General features: G+C 41.3%; 2 protein-coding genes across 5 annotated transcripts; both read right to left on the bottom strand.

Moving 5' to 3' along the window:
* Nucleotides 1–34: 34 nt before the first annotated feature.
* sh3bgr (SH3 domain binding glutamate-rich protein) lies at nt 35–10,068 on the bottom strand. Of its 4 annotated transcripts, XM_028419872.1 has the most exons (7): nt 9,914–10,068; nt 8,806–8,991; nt 8,512–8,592; nt 6,349–6,390; nt 3,014–3,040; nt 1,554–1,615; nt 35–677 (listed from the first exon to the last, which is right to left on the bottom strand). In XM_028419872.1, exons 1-6 carry the CDS (start codon nt 9,956–9,958, stop codon nt 1,598–1,600), a joined length of 399 nt encoding a protein of 132 aa, XP_028275673.1. In that variant the 5' UTR covers nt 9,959–10,068; the 3' UTR covers nt 35–677; nt 1,554–1,597. The 4 variants fall into 4 exon arrangements, with proteins under 4 accessions (XP_028275673.1, XP_028275674.1, XP_028275671.1 ...); XM_028419873.1 differs by lacking the exon at nt 3,014–3,040; XM_028419870.1 differs by lacking the exons at nt 35–677; nt 1,554–1,615; nt 3,014–3,040; nt 6,349–6,390 and adding exons at nt 6,897–7,112; nt 8,129–8,203.
* Nucleotides 10,069–12,618: 2,550 nt separating this feature from the next.
* On the bottom strand, nt 12,619–16,005 carry get1 (guided entry of tail-anchored proteins factor 1). Its single transcript, XM_028419874.1, has 5 exons — nt 15,860–16,005; nt 15,216–15,381; nt 13,330–13,397; nt 13,085–13,199; nt 12,619–12,966 (listed from the first exon to the last, which is right to left on the bottom strand). The coding sequence occupies exons 1-5, from the start codon at nt 15,947–15,949 to the stop codon at nt 12,893–12,895; spliced, it is 513 nt and encodes a 170-aa protein (XP_028275675.1). The 5' UTR covers nt 15,950–16,005; the 3' UTR covers nt 12,619–12,892.
* Between the last annotated feature and the right edge of the window lie 432 nt (nt 16,006–16,437).

The raw sequence follows: 16,437 nt of genomic DNA, 5'->3' as shown, positions 1-16,437 counted from the left end.
TTTAAATTGGAACATAATGGAACCACTGTTTTTTTTAACCAGTCTACTTTATTGCATTTTCCATTGCATCCAAGTCTTAGCCACATGTTTCACTCTTCGGTCAACAAAGTGCATTGATTTGACAGCAGTATTGGCAGACGTAGGTGTAGTGGTGGTGGAGCAGTTTGCAAACTTGCAGTATGTGCATATTTCCTTCATCATGTGGCCATTAGAAGTCTCAGTTTGCAGTTATACATTCAGCTGATAGAAGGACTCTGTAAGGCACGTGAGTACACAACAGAACAATAATGAGAGCGGGGCTTTGAATCTGACAGTCAGGAGCTACTTTAGGGTTCACCAAGGTCACTTTTTTGTTTGAAAAGGTCTAAAAAACTAGAATTTTCTAAGGATGGGAAATATAACCGACAAAACAACTGTGCCTTTTACAAAAGCTACTAAGTACAAACAAACCCAGCACCACTAGGCTACTCTGCATACTTTTTATCAGTATGTCTCTACACGTAAAATATAAAAATTAAGTCAACATTGCAGTCAAAAGGGGAAAGGAGAGGGTCAAATGTGGGTTAGGACTTTTCATTTGTCAGCACAGAGACCAACGGGCTTCAGTAGTGTCCGGTGCTGGCTCTGAGAAGGGGTGAAGGGAGGGCTGAAGAGGAGAGGGAAGGGGCTCCTTCAGGCTGGAATACAAGACAAACAGATGAAAAAGAAATGAGGTCACACATTTTTTCCAGTAGTGGTGGCTGAGGCTGCCACCACCACCACTCTGCCTGTGCCACCCAGCATGCCCGCTCCTCCACAGGCACATCTGAAGCTCACTTAGCAGCTTCCTCTAACAAGGCGTGACAGGGGCTCGCAGGGGCTGGGAGGCAGCTATAGGCTACTGTTTAGAGGAGGAGGGACACTAGCATTGCCATTCCTTCATAGCCTGCTGGAGCAGTAGCTCGTGGATGCCTGACATGCAGAGCAGAGCTAAAAGACAGGCTTTGAAGATTAGGATTATTATCATCATCATCACTGCCAGTGCCTCAGAGGTACAAAGAAAAGCAGAAATTATGTTTTTTTTCTTGTGGCTCCAGATGATCTGTGCTGCTCTGTGTGTGCTCACACTGAGGCTGTTTGCAGTGCAACCAGTGGGGTCAGTCACTTGTAGGCTGCTACTGTTATTTGTCTCAACTGATTAAACACCTCAGAGGGCACGAAAACAAATGACACCTCCATCTAAACAGCAAGGTGAAGGAAGGAGAGTTCCCATTGTTGAATATGTGAGATTTATGCTTTTTATATGTAAAGCAAGGACACCATACTGCAGTGAATACATACCACAATGTAAATCTGACAGGTTGAATAATTGTGTTATTTAAGAGGCAAACAAAAAGCAAAATAATGTCCTGAATACAGGTTTATCTTTTTAATTAATCTGGTTATATAAATGATGAATATAAAAGCAACACCAAGTCTTCCTCATCTACCAATCTAAATAATGTTACACTGCCCTCCAGTGGTGAAACAGAAGTACTGCTGTAAAGCATTGAGGAAAAAGGAGAGTATTTTACCTGGGTAGTATTAAGTCAGCATCATCAGCATCACCTGGCTTCAACTATTCAGCCTCTTCCTCCTGTTAAAATAAACAAACATGTATTGATAACCAATACAAACCTAAACAAACAGAGGTTTTAAAATATAGCACTACATTTTAGTGGTTTCTGGCCTTTTAAGGTTTTATTTGTGAAAGAACTGAGTATAATGGCGGTATATGTGGCATTTTCAGAGTTTCGTTGTATTTTACGATTCGTCTTCTTAAAAAAAAGAAGTGTCATCCTGCTGAAATGTCATTCCAAGGCTGAAACAAGACTTTTTTGCAGGCGTGTCAGGCGCAGACAGAATTTCAGACGTGACAAAATGGCTGTAATACTACCTGTGTTTCTTCTTCTTCTTCTTCCTCCTTTTAACACATTAAAAAAGAGAGAGAGAAACGAAGGGAGTTGTGTGAAGTCAGGGTCCAAATGTCAGGGAGGTGAGAGGACTTCACATGTTAGTGGTCGCAGTGAGCGCAGGTTAAAAATGGAGAAGAAGTAATCTGAGAGAAGTGCAGATGGTTGCAATGACAGCTGGGTCAAGAGAAAGTGGGGAAAATCAGACAGATACTGTGGTGCTTCAAGAGTGGTGCTTCAGACGGTGCACCATGTGATGCTTAAACTGGACGTCTAATGTTTAAGTGTTATGAGTGGCTGAGATGTGTTAGTGCAGTTTGATGACCGCCTTCTTGAAGTAAACAACATGCTGAGGGACAAAGGGAGTTGACATCATTACCTATATTTAGATGGCACAATCATTTGATTCCTTTCAGCTGCACAATATAAGGTTCTGACACTACCATACAAGCAGATCTACTCTATTCAAATCAGGCAGCAGGTCTTAAACCTGCAACTGTATCTAATATATATTTTTTCTTTTCTTTTAGAATTTCCAAGTACAAAAGATGTGCTCCGTCTCCTCCATCCTCTTCACATCCTCTCAACATCCATCGTGTTCGGAGTGCTCTCAGCAAAAAGAAACAAAAGCCATGACTTCTTACAAAAAAAGAAAGAATAAGAGGTGTCACCCTGTCAGGTCAGCACGCCTCCCCTTCTCTCAGTGCAACATAACCAAACTGAAAACACGTCCTAGTGTATTATGTACACACACACAGACACAATAAAACTCTTCACCTGTTCTTCGGACATCAAAACAAAAAAGGCAAAAATGTCCTGGCACAGAGAATGTGCCTCGGTGGATGTTTTTTTAAGTTCACTACAACACTGAACAATCATCTCTAAAACAATCCTTATGAATAAACATCTGAGCTGTGCCACATTCCCACATTGTGCACTGGACTGCATGACATACAACTGCCTTGGGGAGAGACAGTAACAAAAGTCTGCATGAACGTGTACGTACAGATCATGCATGAAAATTCCAAACCCAGCATGATTCACACCATGCACAACACTCAACGGAGACTATCCAAGTATACCTCTTGTACTTCGCCCTCTTCTTCTTCCTATAAAGGTAAAATCAGGGGTATTGAGTTTGTAAATATCAAAAAGAAGAAAAGAAAGGCTAAAGAATGCTCCATATATGACTGGTATTACTGTTACAACACTAAAATCCACCTTCAAGTAGAATATTATTGTATTCATCATGCTGCACACCACCAGGCATCTCCATGGGGAAAAAAAGTCCATGCACCACACAGAAACAGAAGAGTGAAAGAGAAGGGAAGAACAGAAGAAGTCCACAAAGCCTAAAAAATACACAAACCACAAAGAACTACCTCACTGCCTTGTTCATCTTGCTCCTGCAAGAAAGGTAGGACGACACAGTGACATAACAGATGGAAAGACAGGAAAGAAGGCAAAGCAAAGCAGTGAAGCAGAAGAAACGGACGCTCAGGCAGGAGCTGGAATGTCTCAGAGAGGCAGAGCTCTTTTCACACAGCACTTAGACATTTTATGTGGAGCTCCAGGGTGTCACATTTAAAAAGAGGTGCAATTTGTTCTTTTTTTAGTCAATGCTGTGTGAACAGTAGCTGAATTGATAAGGAACTGACTCTAAACCATGAAACTTGCAAGACTCAAACGAGACAGCTCACTCCAAAATCAAAATGTCCTCTACAACTAGTGCATTCTGTTTATCCCTTCTAGATTGTTTTGGTGTGAATTTTAGAGAAATCTACAACAGAGAGTTCCGTCTTGGAGCTCAAAGCAACAAAAGCTAGACAGCTTTAAAAAACTGTATGTAAATATCAAGCACACCAGAGTCCTCCTTGTGACAGAGTAACTGGATGTACATATTAACTCTGTCCTCCTCAGTAGAGCCGTAATGTTGCTGGATGTGCACTGCAGTATTTGCAGTGATATGGTCAATGGTCTGTGGTATACTGTCTTGGTCTGTGGGTTTTCTTGAATAACCAGGTCATAATTTTAGTACCTCTAAGTACCTTTTGGCTCCTCGAGCACAGTGCAACTAGTTCCATGACTGAATATAGAAGAGAAAGCACTTCTCTAAAACCAAAACTCTCACATCAAAACAATCTAAATGGATTATCAGAGCTGCTGGCTACAGAAACATGAGCAGGGGATTTTTCTGTGAACTGTCCCTTTAAAGAACAGAGAAACATGACAGGACCTGACAGGCAAAACCCTGGGCAAGAGAGCACTCTTCATTCAAGTAACGTAAATAGGAAAAGATTATATAAGACTCTAATGTAATGCAACATTTATATTCTTATATTGATAATGTCCTTATGACTTTGTGTGAATGTCACTACAAAGGTCCATAGAAAGACCATAAACACAAGCATAACTTCACAGGAAGGCCAGACTAGTCATCAGATGTAATACTACTGTTCCAACTATGTGATTGGTCCCTTTCCGCAGCTTATCAAACTGTATCCTACAGGTTAATCCTGGTATGCTTCAGCCCTTAAATGGAATAAAAGGACAAACTGGACTCAGGAAACTACGGCCAGGTACAAACAATAGATCACATGAATCTACCTCAAGCTGTCGTAGCTCTTCTTCCTCCTAAAAGAAATAACAGATAGCAGGTCAGCAGGCTGTGTGGGGAGCAAAAAAGCACCACAGGCATGCTCTACAGAAAAGTCCTCTTATTTAAAGCTACAGGAATAGTTGAAGTTGTCAGGAAGCAGCTACAGAACTGGGAAAAAATGAGCAACTGAATGTTAGCAGAAAGAGAGGACAGCAGAGTGGAGGAGAGGTCAGACAGAGGAGGGGGGGGAAAAAACAGCAGATCCTCCCACACCACCCCATTCACCACAGTCTTCCCTGATCTCTGCACCATCAAACCCACACTGCTGAGGACTATAGGGAGGGACCGCAGAAAGAGATGGTCACCGAAGCACTGTTACCTCTGACTGCAAGTCCTCTTCCTCCTGGAAGGAGCAAACCAAGAGGACATGGACAAAAGGGCAAAGAAGGGGTCAAATGCAGTGTGTGTGTGAGGAGCATGACTGGTGTGAACACCAGCAGACTGATGCATCTAAGTTCAGTGTTCAGTCATGAGATGGATGGATGGGCGGGAACATGAACTGAGGAAACATTCTGAAAAGCTAAATGAAATTAGATTAGTCACTGTGTGTCAGTCGATTACTGCATGCAATCTATGTCCATTAAAACATGTAAATGTACAGTAAACAGTGGAAAAACAAAATGTAAAATAGTCTAAAAGTGTCATTTTGCAGTCTGAGCTATGGATAATAAATACAAATGTATGCAAATATCTCAGTCCAAACCTTTTACATAGCCCAATGATTTGGAAGAACAATTACTGTCCTAGACAGTGGTGGGGGTTATATTTACAGTACATACATTAACTGGCCACACCATTAGATACGACTGCTTGTTAAAGCAAATCAAGACGCTAAAGCTATTTGTATTCAGGCAAGAGGATCTGCTGAGGTTCAGATCAAGAACAGGGAAGAGACACTGTTGCTGCTAGACAGGACATTTGAGAAATTGCTAGTATTTGGGATTTTCACACACCACCATCCCCAAGGTTTAAATTGAGTGGTGTGTTGATGGCTACACTGATCTGATAGTAATTCAAATAAAAACTTGATGCCAACATCTGTATAGGAGCATCCCTGACATTTAAAAAAAATGTTGGCAGGTCTGATGAGTCTTGACTTTTGCTGTATCGTTCTCATTGTGGCATTTATTTTAGTGTAAGCAGCATGAAGAAAGCCCACATCCAGCAGTGTCACCTCACGGATACGTTTAGCAGGATGACACGCCATGTCATAAAGCTGAACTCATATTGCCTCTGCAGTCACCAGACATCAATTCCATAACAACCAAACAAACAAAAAACACCCCCCCCCCCCCCAAAAAAAAACAAAAACAAAAAAAAACAAAAACAAAACAAAAAACAAAAAAAAACAGTGATTCGCATCATGAAGTTGCTGTCCAAAAATCTAATGGAATGTTCATCGCACCACAGACCTGGTACTAACAAGGTGTACCTAATACATTGGCCAGCATTTTAACAGCAATCCACTGATCTGTTCATAAACAGCAAATCTACATGAGCAGCTGGAGTTAGTCATGTATGAGTAGTGAGGCACTGATTCTAAGCCAGCAACAACTGCTAAGAGAGGAAAGAGTTAATAAACACCCACTTTATGTACTTTGCATGCATTCCATGATATTTAGTTAAAATGTCTTCTATAATAGCTGGAATTAATGGAAATGAAACACACAATGTCTACTGCAGTCATGTCTTACTACTACTTGTTGCTGTTGTTGGCTTAAAGCACAGTGTCAACTTCAGTGTGCCACGAGAACTCACCTGTTCTTCCTCTTCTTCTTCTTCTTCTGCTGCTTGGGCCTGCTAACAGAGGAGATAAGACAGCATTAGACTCCAGCACACACTGAGATGTACATTGACATGTCAGGCTTATTGAATCAGACAGATTGGGTGTTTGCAGGCTGCTACTGACACACCTTTGGACCAGGAGGGTTAATAGGGAATAAATATGGCGTGCAATGTGAGATTACACCATGAAGATGTCAACCACACAAAACAAAGAACAAGGAACTTGTGAACAGGGACAGGAACGCGATAAAAACAGATTTAACTGTAAAGTGAAGAAGAGACATCACAGTTATTAATGGACAAGTTGCAAATTGTGGGTTAGTAAATGAATCCAGAGAGAGACTTGAGGAGGAGATGCAGTATGAATGTGACAGGAACTTCAAAAGGAGGCAAACCTTAAACATGAAAGAAAAAGGAGGATGTTAAAGATGAAGAGGAAAAACTGAGCATTCCAGGAATGATGGGAAGGTGTACAAAAAGAAACATTCAAAACATTCAGGGGACAGAGGAAGAGGCAACAGGAGGCTGGATTCTAGTTAAGAGGCAATTACTGTGTCTTCTGTAACCTCGTCTATTTCTTCCACTGCCTCCTCCTCTTCCTCAGCGGGGGCCTCGTCGCCTGCTGCTTCTCCTTCCGTGACTTCATCATGCTCTGTCTCTCCTTCCGCTGCCTCCTCATCCTCCTCGGCACCCTCAGCTGCCTGTGCATCCCCGTTACGCTCTTTCACCGGAACCTCCTTATTGTGAGGTGAACATAACAATGTGTGAAGGAAAACGAATATTATTGACACATTTATTCAGACTCTCAGTTGGAGAGGTGTACAAACTTAAAATGGAGGTTTTATGGAGGTTGTAAATGAAAAAGGAAGGAAGAGAGGTTAAAAGAGGAATGTGTCAATAGTCTGGAGGAAATCTGAAAAATATTGAAATAATGCTTAAAACAAAAAAAAACACAAAAATAATTCAAGTATTAAAACTACTTAGTAAACATACTTTAACTTTACTGTTAGATACAGATGTCCTTGTTGGTATTTTGCTGCCTTTGGGTACCTGTTCCCAGTGTTTATGCTAAGCTAAGTTAAGAATGTGCACTTCAGGTTCACAGTAAGTAATAAAATATGAATAAAATAAGCCATAAAAGCAAACAAACAAGCAAAATGTTTCTGCATGCAGTTCTGCTGCTCCGTTTCCCCCTGTAGGATAAAAAAGGCTGACCATACTGTAGGTTCATCTGCAACAGAAACCTTTAGCTCTTAAAAAGCAGATTCTTTAAACTAGAAGATGAACTAAGTTAAAAGAAAAGTACTGATGTCTACATTCTGTTATGAAATTATAGCAATAGGGATATTATTAGCATCATAGCATTTTCTTTTATATAAGTGTCTAAAATGTCTCTGCTGCACTGTGAAGTCAGGAAATATCTCTGGGAGGATAGAAAGTAGCTAGAATCAAGATGTATACATGCTTTAAAATATGAGCTTAACAAAACAATGATAATGAAACAAAGCAAACTAAAGACCTGGTTTGAAGTTCATGATGCTGCATAACTCATAATAAATATTAACTATTTTCATTCATGCAACACAAAGATTAGTCAATGTGATGAGACACAGACACCATTAGAAGTCGTTCAGATCATCACATATGGACAGAAAGGAAGATGTTAAGTTATGCTAGATGGAACAAGAATAAGATTTAACACAGTGAAAATAATGAGATTAAAAACATGGGGGAAAAGTAGTGATGGTATTACTGTTGAGTCATCAAGATTTTCTTCAGCGTGAGTCCCGTTCTCCACAATGTGCTCCTTGTCAGCTTGTTCTGCTTCCTGTGTAAAGGAGATCAGGTTTAACACTGACCTGGAGGGCTAAAGGTTTGCCGTCAGGATCATGCACTAATAAAATGTCCATTACATTGTTTAAATGTAGTTGAATGTATTTCCATAATCCTGGAAAACATTTTGTAACTAGCTGTTTAATTAGTCTCTTCTTTGATTTCTCTTGTCGTTCATATAAAATGATTATTTACAGTGATGCTCTGTTAATTTTCATTGACTTATAGTCCTGTGGACTACTGCATAAAAAAGACACAACAATAAAAACATAATGTTTAGATGTAGCAGAAAACTGTTCCAACCTTTGACCCAGGAGGGGGAGGCAGCCCCAGGAAGGCAAACACTGAGTTGTCCTCCTTGGCATCAAAGAATGTGTCATAGTCCTGGGTGAAAATAGGAGAAATATATATTTTTAACATCCTTTGTCCTGTTAAGTCTAGATTGACTTTACTTCACATTCCCCTGATCACTCTAAATTAGAACGTTCTCTATGAAAACCATCATATGTGCAAAGGTGACCTACACTTGCTCATGTATTTGCAGTGAACAGTACAGTCCACAATCACAGCGAGCCATATGGTTGCATGTATACACACCCCACAGTAGCTGTCATTGTTGAAGATCTGCGGGGGGAGGGGGATGCCGTTGGCGGGCTTCTTCTCGTTTGGGACGTTCTGCCTCATCCACATGCGGTTCTCCTCATTGCAGGCGATGTCCAGCTGATCATACTCCACTTTAAGAGCATCCAAGAAGCCGACCACATCTTGCTGCTTCTTCTTGATCTGAAAAAAGATCAGATGGTTTATTCCTGATAACCTGTGGGAGGAAGGTTGTAGTTTATGTACATGGGTTCATATATGGTAGATGATGTTGCCCTCCATTCCTGTCTTGCTCCTGTATTAGAAACAATGGCTCCAACAGTTTAAATAATCATTCAGTAGTGTAAAGTATTTGCTGCTTCTAGACCTTAAATGTGAGCATGTGCTGCTGATTAATCTTTTTCAGCCATGATATATAAAGTCAACGGGAATGCTGGTGGGATCTGGCAGGTTTCAGGGGTTCAGTGTGGACTAGTGCAGCCAGTCATGAAGCATCGTCTGCTAATTTGGGTCAAAGACAAACTTGAGACATGCCAACATGCAAACAGGTCCCCTCAGATGACAAAACCCCCTTTCTGCTGTGAGTCAACAGCGAACCGGCCACCATGCCACCACTGTTCAAACTGCGCATTTAGCTTTGCCAAAAGTAGACCTTGTGGATGAATTCACCCCCCCTCTGCAGTCATCACCCCACCTACCTACTTCTACCACGTATATCTCATCACAAATATAATGAAGAAGATATTTCTTGTGCGTAAAATCCTCCGTTAGGCCGGCTGTGTAGCCTGAGGACGTGTAAACTGGGGTCTGTAGCATGAAAAAGTTTGGGAGCCCCTGTTTTTGAAAGCTCTGGCTGTGAATCACATCGACTCGCGATATAATTAAACAAATCATTGAAGCACACCTCAGCCTATAAATCTAAGCACATATGAGGTCATGCGGTTGTAAACTTGGTTTAAATATGAGAAACCAAAGGCGAGTGACATTAATTTCGAGGTTTAACGCTGCAGTGAGTGTGAGTGACAGTCCTGATCGGTCTAAGGAGCACAATCAAACAGGAGAGCTCAATCCAAAGAGAAATCCGTCGATCAGGCTGAAAGCTTACCGCCGTGGATCCCGATGAGGAGGCGAGGAATACTTTGATAACCATTTTGTTACAATATATTCTGAAGAGTATGCAACAAGTTGGCCCTTAAAGGAGCAGGCAGCCTCCTCTATTATTAGAGCGCAACCGGGACACACACACACACACACACACACACACACACACACTGCTGATGTTATTTTTGTCTCCAGGCACCATTAGTGTGGGACTGGTGGGTTGGCCCCCAGTGGTCACACACTGATTGGCAACTTCAGCTGTCTGTCGGCGCAGGGGACAGAGAAGCTGGTTTGCGACTCCTTGCAGAGTGCATATATGGACAGAAATAGCACTGACCAGCAGTAAAGGCTCACGGTCCAACACGAAGGACCACAAGGTGCACGCAACAAACGACCGTGCGCCTGCTTTCAGGTGCGGTTTGGGCACCTGGATCACGTGTTTGCAGCCACCCTGTGAATCCAAACTTGGTAGATCATGGTATTTTCCAGTTGTATTCTTATTTTTTTTACACTTTAACAAGTGTTTTCAGAGATCGTAAAATTGTTGGCCTGCGAATAGAAAGATGAAAATACCAAAAACGCGTCCATTCAAAATAAGAAATAAATATTATTATTTACAATGCCAAAGATCCCTTTTACCAACATGAACTGCATCAAGGGGCTAGAGAGCCAGGTGAAGGATCTGCAGCAGCAGCTGAGTGAGGCCAGGACTGAAAACAAACTGCTGAAAAAGCTCCAGCATCGCCACAAGGTGGCACTGCAGTATTTCCAAGAGGTCACTTCACAGGTTGGTTGGCAATGTCTCACTGATATACAGTATGTCCCTCTGTTTTGTGTTTTTTTATTTTTAATTATCTAAAAAGTTTATTCTCCCAGCAAACAATCACTTTTTTAAGCACTATTTTGTATTTGTTGGCAGATTTGAACAAAGCGTAACAATGAGGTTCGAGTCCTCCAGGAGTTACTCCGTGGTACCCGCTCCTGCTGTGAACACCTTGCAAGGCAGCTGCAGACTACAGAAACCAGACTGATGAACATAAAGGACAGTCTGCAGCACCTGCTCCTGCTAACAGCTGGAGATGGAGGAACTCACCCTGAGGCTGGCCAAGGCCACTGCAGAGCTGGAGGAGAAGGACAAGAGGATACAAGTAAAAAAAAGGAGCCGTGTGTGAGATGACAGTGTTGATTAATTTAAAAGTTTATTGAGGACAGTGTTTGCTTTGTATTTTCATCACAGGACATGGAGAGGAATCTTGAGTTGTGCCAGGTCTCATTCCTTCGCCAAATTAATGATGAAAAAAAGAAGGCCAACAATGCCAGAGAGAAGTCCTTCAATCTGCAAGAACATATCTACCGACTGACCAAGGACATTTATGCAAGTTGCGGGGCTGGTAGCAGTTTCTATAACATTATAAACCTTCCCAGGAGTTAGTGATACCGGGCTGAATTCCGGGTAATGTATTTACATGATCTTTCCCCTAATACAGGACAAAGAGAAGGAGCTGGAGAGGCACAACATTTACTCCCAAAGATTCCTAAAAGGGGGGAGTCAATATGGTACAAAGATAATCAACTACTGTGACAGTTTGGTCAAAATGTAATGAATTGGTTGTCTGAGACTTGTTTCTGATTTTTAGGTAGAAAAAACAAGACGGTCCAGACAGATGTATTGGTGTTTGTCCCCACTTAGTCTTCACAAGACTTGCACCCTAGTGCTAGTCCAAGTCTCCCTAAAGTCTTCTCCAATAAGGAGAGGCTGGAACAGCAGGACAGCTCTGTAAATGGGGTAATAAAATTTCAAATATACTTTCAGGGATTTCCTATATTTTACTTGGAATTCTTTTTGACCATTACACCATTTGAACACATTTCTTTAGGTCTACAACTGTTTCGTTATTTCAGTGTTGTAACAGGCCAGTGCAGACGTCTTTGGTTGTAGGAAATCCAAAGACAGAAGTTGGTGCCAAAGACAACGTCCAAGAGAATACTGAGACATATGCAGGTGAGCACATTATTTTATATTATTAGAAAATATTATGACTTGACACACTAAAACTCAGCATAGGCCTTTTATTGTTGGCTGCATCATCTGACTAACCCTTCCACTCTAATGTGACATGTCGAAGTGCCTGCTGTTAAAAATGTCTATAGCAAAGTAACACTGCCCATCAGTGCACCTATGCAAACCTGGTTATTGGGGCATTATGTATTTTTAAGTGTTTTCAGGTACCACTGAGGTGAACATCTGTTCAGATGAGAACCCAGAAAAACACGGTGGAAAAAACAACCAATCTGAACCCTTGCTGGTGCTAGAGATAAAGATGGTATCTGAAGATGAAGGTGAACCAGTCTACATTTTGGAAGAGTCTGTGAATGTGACTAAACCCAGGAGAGAATACAGTTTCCCCAAAATCAGGCGACACACCTTTAAGCAAACCATTGAGAACCTGCACAATGGATTGCCAGCCTACAGCAAAATGGACAAAAGCCCCTGTGAAAGTGGTGAAGGTGGAGATGAATGACCTCCATCTAACAAGGGGGGGGGTTCCAGGAGAGGTGAGGAAGACTATTATCAGTGGTAGTAATGAGGCAGTTCAAGAAAAAAGAGCAGTCTGACAAGAAGGTGGCAGAATACAAGCTTTTGTTTAGCAATAAAAACTCCCTTTGTATTATTTCATTGCCATTTTACTTAAACAAATCTAGCTGATGTCCGTTTTTGTCTTCTGGGTTATATTTTTATGAAAAGAAAATCACAGAATATTTTAAACATAATACATAATCACAATATTCACAAAAAACATTTTTTTACTTCAAAACCAAATGATCGTAACAAAACCCAAACAACAATAAATTAAAACAGCATTTTTATGTTTTAGCTGGGATTATCTGACAGAAAACATAAAAACAAAACTGTAGCTTTCATCATCAAAACACTGTTGAATGGTTAGAAAAACCCATGTATTAAACTTGAAAACTAGAGTCTCTAGCTGATGGCATTAAGACCAAGTGTAACTACTTTGTTGCAAACCACCAACCAGCATGTGATTCCCACTCCACCTGAAAGGGAAAGAAAAGCTCTGTCAGGGAGGTTGACAGGAAAATGACAACACGCTATAATTTAGACTATAAATGTGTATATGAATGAAGTCTGGATACAGTAAAAGGGACTGATTACCTGCTACTCCTGTTGGAAAAGCCACTAGTCGCTCCACAGGAGCAATCCATTTGTTGGGGACCACAGTCACAGGATCAGAGTAATATTTCCATATCAGTGAGATCATCAGAGCAGCCTGACAAGTAACACACACACAAAAAAACATGCTGCTAGTGAGTGCTCAACACATTTATAAAGCAGCCACAATACTTTTATGGTACTAAAATAGTGGCAATCTACACAACGCCACACATGCTTCTACCTACCTGCAGTATGTAAAACACGATGTTTACAACCCATTTCATTTTGGCTTGTTGGGCAGTTCTTGATTTCACTGCAACAGTGAGGAAATACGTAACTGTTAGTCTCGGCACACTGGTTTATGTGGTGATGCAGCTTTCTTTTAGACAGACCCAGTTGCTTTCAGCCTGTAATCAGATTTAGTTTTGCTTCATTATTTGAATGTCTGAAACATCTTAGATGTGGGCAGCGATCTGGAAACAGGCAAAGTGCCATTTAGTCCCAATTAATGTGTTCCATCCAGTCATAGGGTAACATGGAAACAAGCACAACAGTGCATCCTTTGTAAAATCTAGGGTAAGACTAAATGTGACTAAAGATACATTTTACAGAAGAAATGCCCTTCAAAATAAACACTTTGTTCAATTTGAAGAGCTGATAAAATGTTTTCATTTAACTCCCTAGGTACAGAACAGAAAAGTTAAGCTGGATCCATACTCCGCGAGACAAAGAGCGGAGAACGCGCTCCACGGGTGGTAAGAGATACAAAAAAAAGGTCTTTTCCGCACTGAGGTACCATACTCCGCGAGACGCGTGTGTGCAGAACTCCTCATACGGCCCGCCCACTAAACTATAAGGAAAGACTTTACTGAGTTTTTTAACACACCACAAGGACTTGTGCCATGGCAAGAGGGCATTATACAGAGAGGGTGCCTGCAACAGCGTGAGATGTCCGGCGATGAGTTGTGAAAATGCGACATTAAAAGTAACAATAGCAAAGATTCAGTGTTTGTGCCTTTATGACCACATTTGCACATCTACTGTGTTCCAATGTGCCTGCGATACTTCAAACTGTCCGGTGATGAGCTGTGAAGATGCGACATTAAAAGTAACAATAGCAAAGATATACAGACATTGTTAACGAGCCTATTATGCCCGGGTATGTAGGAGTATATAGAATGGTAATAACAGTCACCATCTGGTATGTGTGAATGGCTGTCTGGAGTTATTGGTGACAAATCACCCTGACTTGCCTTTCTTTCTTTCTTTTATTGCTCATCATGCAAAACCGGTATGGTCTTATCTAAATCTGTTGAATCAGCGCTGTTTATACACCTACCTATATACCTGGAGAGGCTCTTGCGCTTCTCCACTTTCATCACGCCCACAATAAATTCCGACCAATCACAGCATGGTTGCCGCACAGCCTTGAAAGACAAAGTTCGGCCCGGACCCTGTGCACAGGAGTGCGGATCAGCGGGCGGTCAGAGACAAAAAATGACGTCATTTTGTGGGCGTAACGTCTGCAGGGGGGGAAAATGTCTTTGTCTCGCGGAGTATGGATCCAGCTTTAGGTTAGAAGATAGGACAATAAGGATAGAAATAGGACTGTGTGTTATTGGTTACAGGACGTGTCAGTGCTTAGTTCAAAGAACACAGCACAAAACAATCTGAAACACACTTAGAACTGCAGTGTACTATTCCTCACAAAAAATTATTTAGACACTTGCAGTAAGCTTAGATAATCTTGAAGCTGTGAAGCGGTGAACGACAGCAACAGGCAGCAGCTGTTCACTCTGTAAGCATCCAAAACCTCCAGCTACTTCCTGCGGTTGGTGGTTTTAATATGTGAAACTGCTGTATGCACAGCTGTACAAGATACAAAATACTCTTTTACAGTCAAAGTGGCACACACTTTTCCCTGAACTTGAATAAGAAAAAACATTGTATGTACAGAGTTTCAATAGCTGAACAAGGACACTGATCTGAGACAAATTTGAACTCTGTAAGGCTCATCTTCACTTCTTGTTGTGCCTGTTTTGAGTTATAGTTGGTCATGATTCTCTATGGAACTGCAAAGTCTCTTGTGACATCAACTACCCTGTTATGTTTAAGATTATTTGTAGCTCACCATGTGTTTTCAGCTTGTCTGTTGTCTTGTTGATTTTTCGCTCCAGTCTGGCATATCTTGCAAACTCATCCATCATGCTAATGGAAGACTGCTCCTTCTTCATCTCCTGGATTTCAGCCCTCATTTCACTCTCCTGCTCAGCATCTTTCTGCACCATTTTTGTCAGCTTGGAGGGAAAAATAACACTATTATTAAACACGCTGGCACATTGCATTTGAACAAGTTTAATCACACGTTCGTTCATTGACAATTTGAGGTGGCATTACAGAGCTTTTCAGTTCCATTTCAGGGGGCTATTATCGGCTAAGCTAATATGTAACTGACAGTAAAGCAATCCTATTACAAACTATTACAAACTTTCAGACACTGATGTAGAACAAAATGTTTCATTTCCCAGTTGTGTGTGGTTCTGTGTGTAGTAACTGAAACGGGTTCCCAGGAAAACCACACCCTCTGGCTGTAGCTGGAAAGCTTCGTGTTTTTTTCAAGCTAGCTGGCTAGTTTCTGGCTTTGTAGCATTGTTAGCTTTTCAGCAGGGTAGGCTAGTAAACAGAGCTAATTTGTGAGAGGAGTGTATAGTTATCATGCAATAACCCTAACTATACAGCTGAGAAGTACATATACACGCAGTGCCCACTACTTACGAAAGATGATATGGACGGCAGTAGTGTTTTCATAAGATTGCAGAGAAAAACCGACCCCAGCACCAGGAACCACGCATAGCCGGTCGCCATGTTTGTTCTCCTGCAGGCAGCCTCCTTGTTGCAGCTGTGGAGCTGCTAGAATACGCTGTCATGTATTTGCATTGTCATGAAGAGAGGTTATGCTGGTTAACAAACAAGGTACAAGAAAGCAGTTAAACACACCTTAAAATAATTAACTTGTAATAACATGTAGAGATTGTGTTAGGACATTAAATATCTGTGTGTATGTACGAGTATATGTCTAATCATCTCATGAATAGGAAGGCATGGTGTCTGAACGCTAACAATTATTAATTATTATTATTATATGATGTTTATGGATTGTTATGCAAGTCGTGCACACACCATAGTGTGACATTCCGTCATTAAAAAGTGAGAGTTGGCAGGACTGATTGATTGGCACGCCGTCCTGCCCACACAGGTAAGTTGTAATGGTTCAAAAATACGCTGCCTCGCCCTCAAAGCCAATCACTGGAAGCAAGGGGCGGGGGTTTACGCTTCCTGGTGGGTTGGTAGGA

This window comes from Parambassis ranga, chromosome 13 (assembly GCF_900634625.1).
Source record: "Parambassis ranga chromosome 13, fParRan2.1, whole genome shotgun sequence".
Classification (NCBI taxonomy): domain Eukaryota; kingdom Metazoa; phylum Chordata; class Actinopteri; family Ambassidae; genus Parambassis; species Parambassis ranga.
The sequence above is the reverse complement of the archived record's forward strand: the minus strand, read 5'-3'. Positions and strand labels throughout refer to the sequence as shown.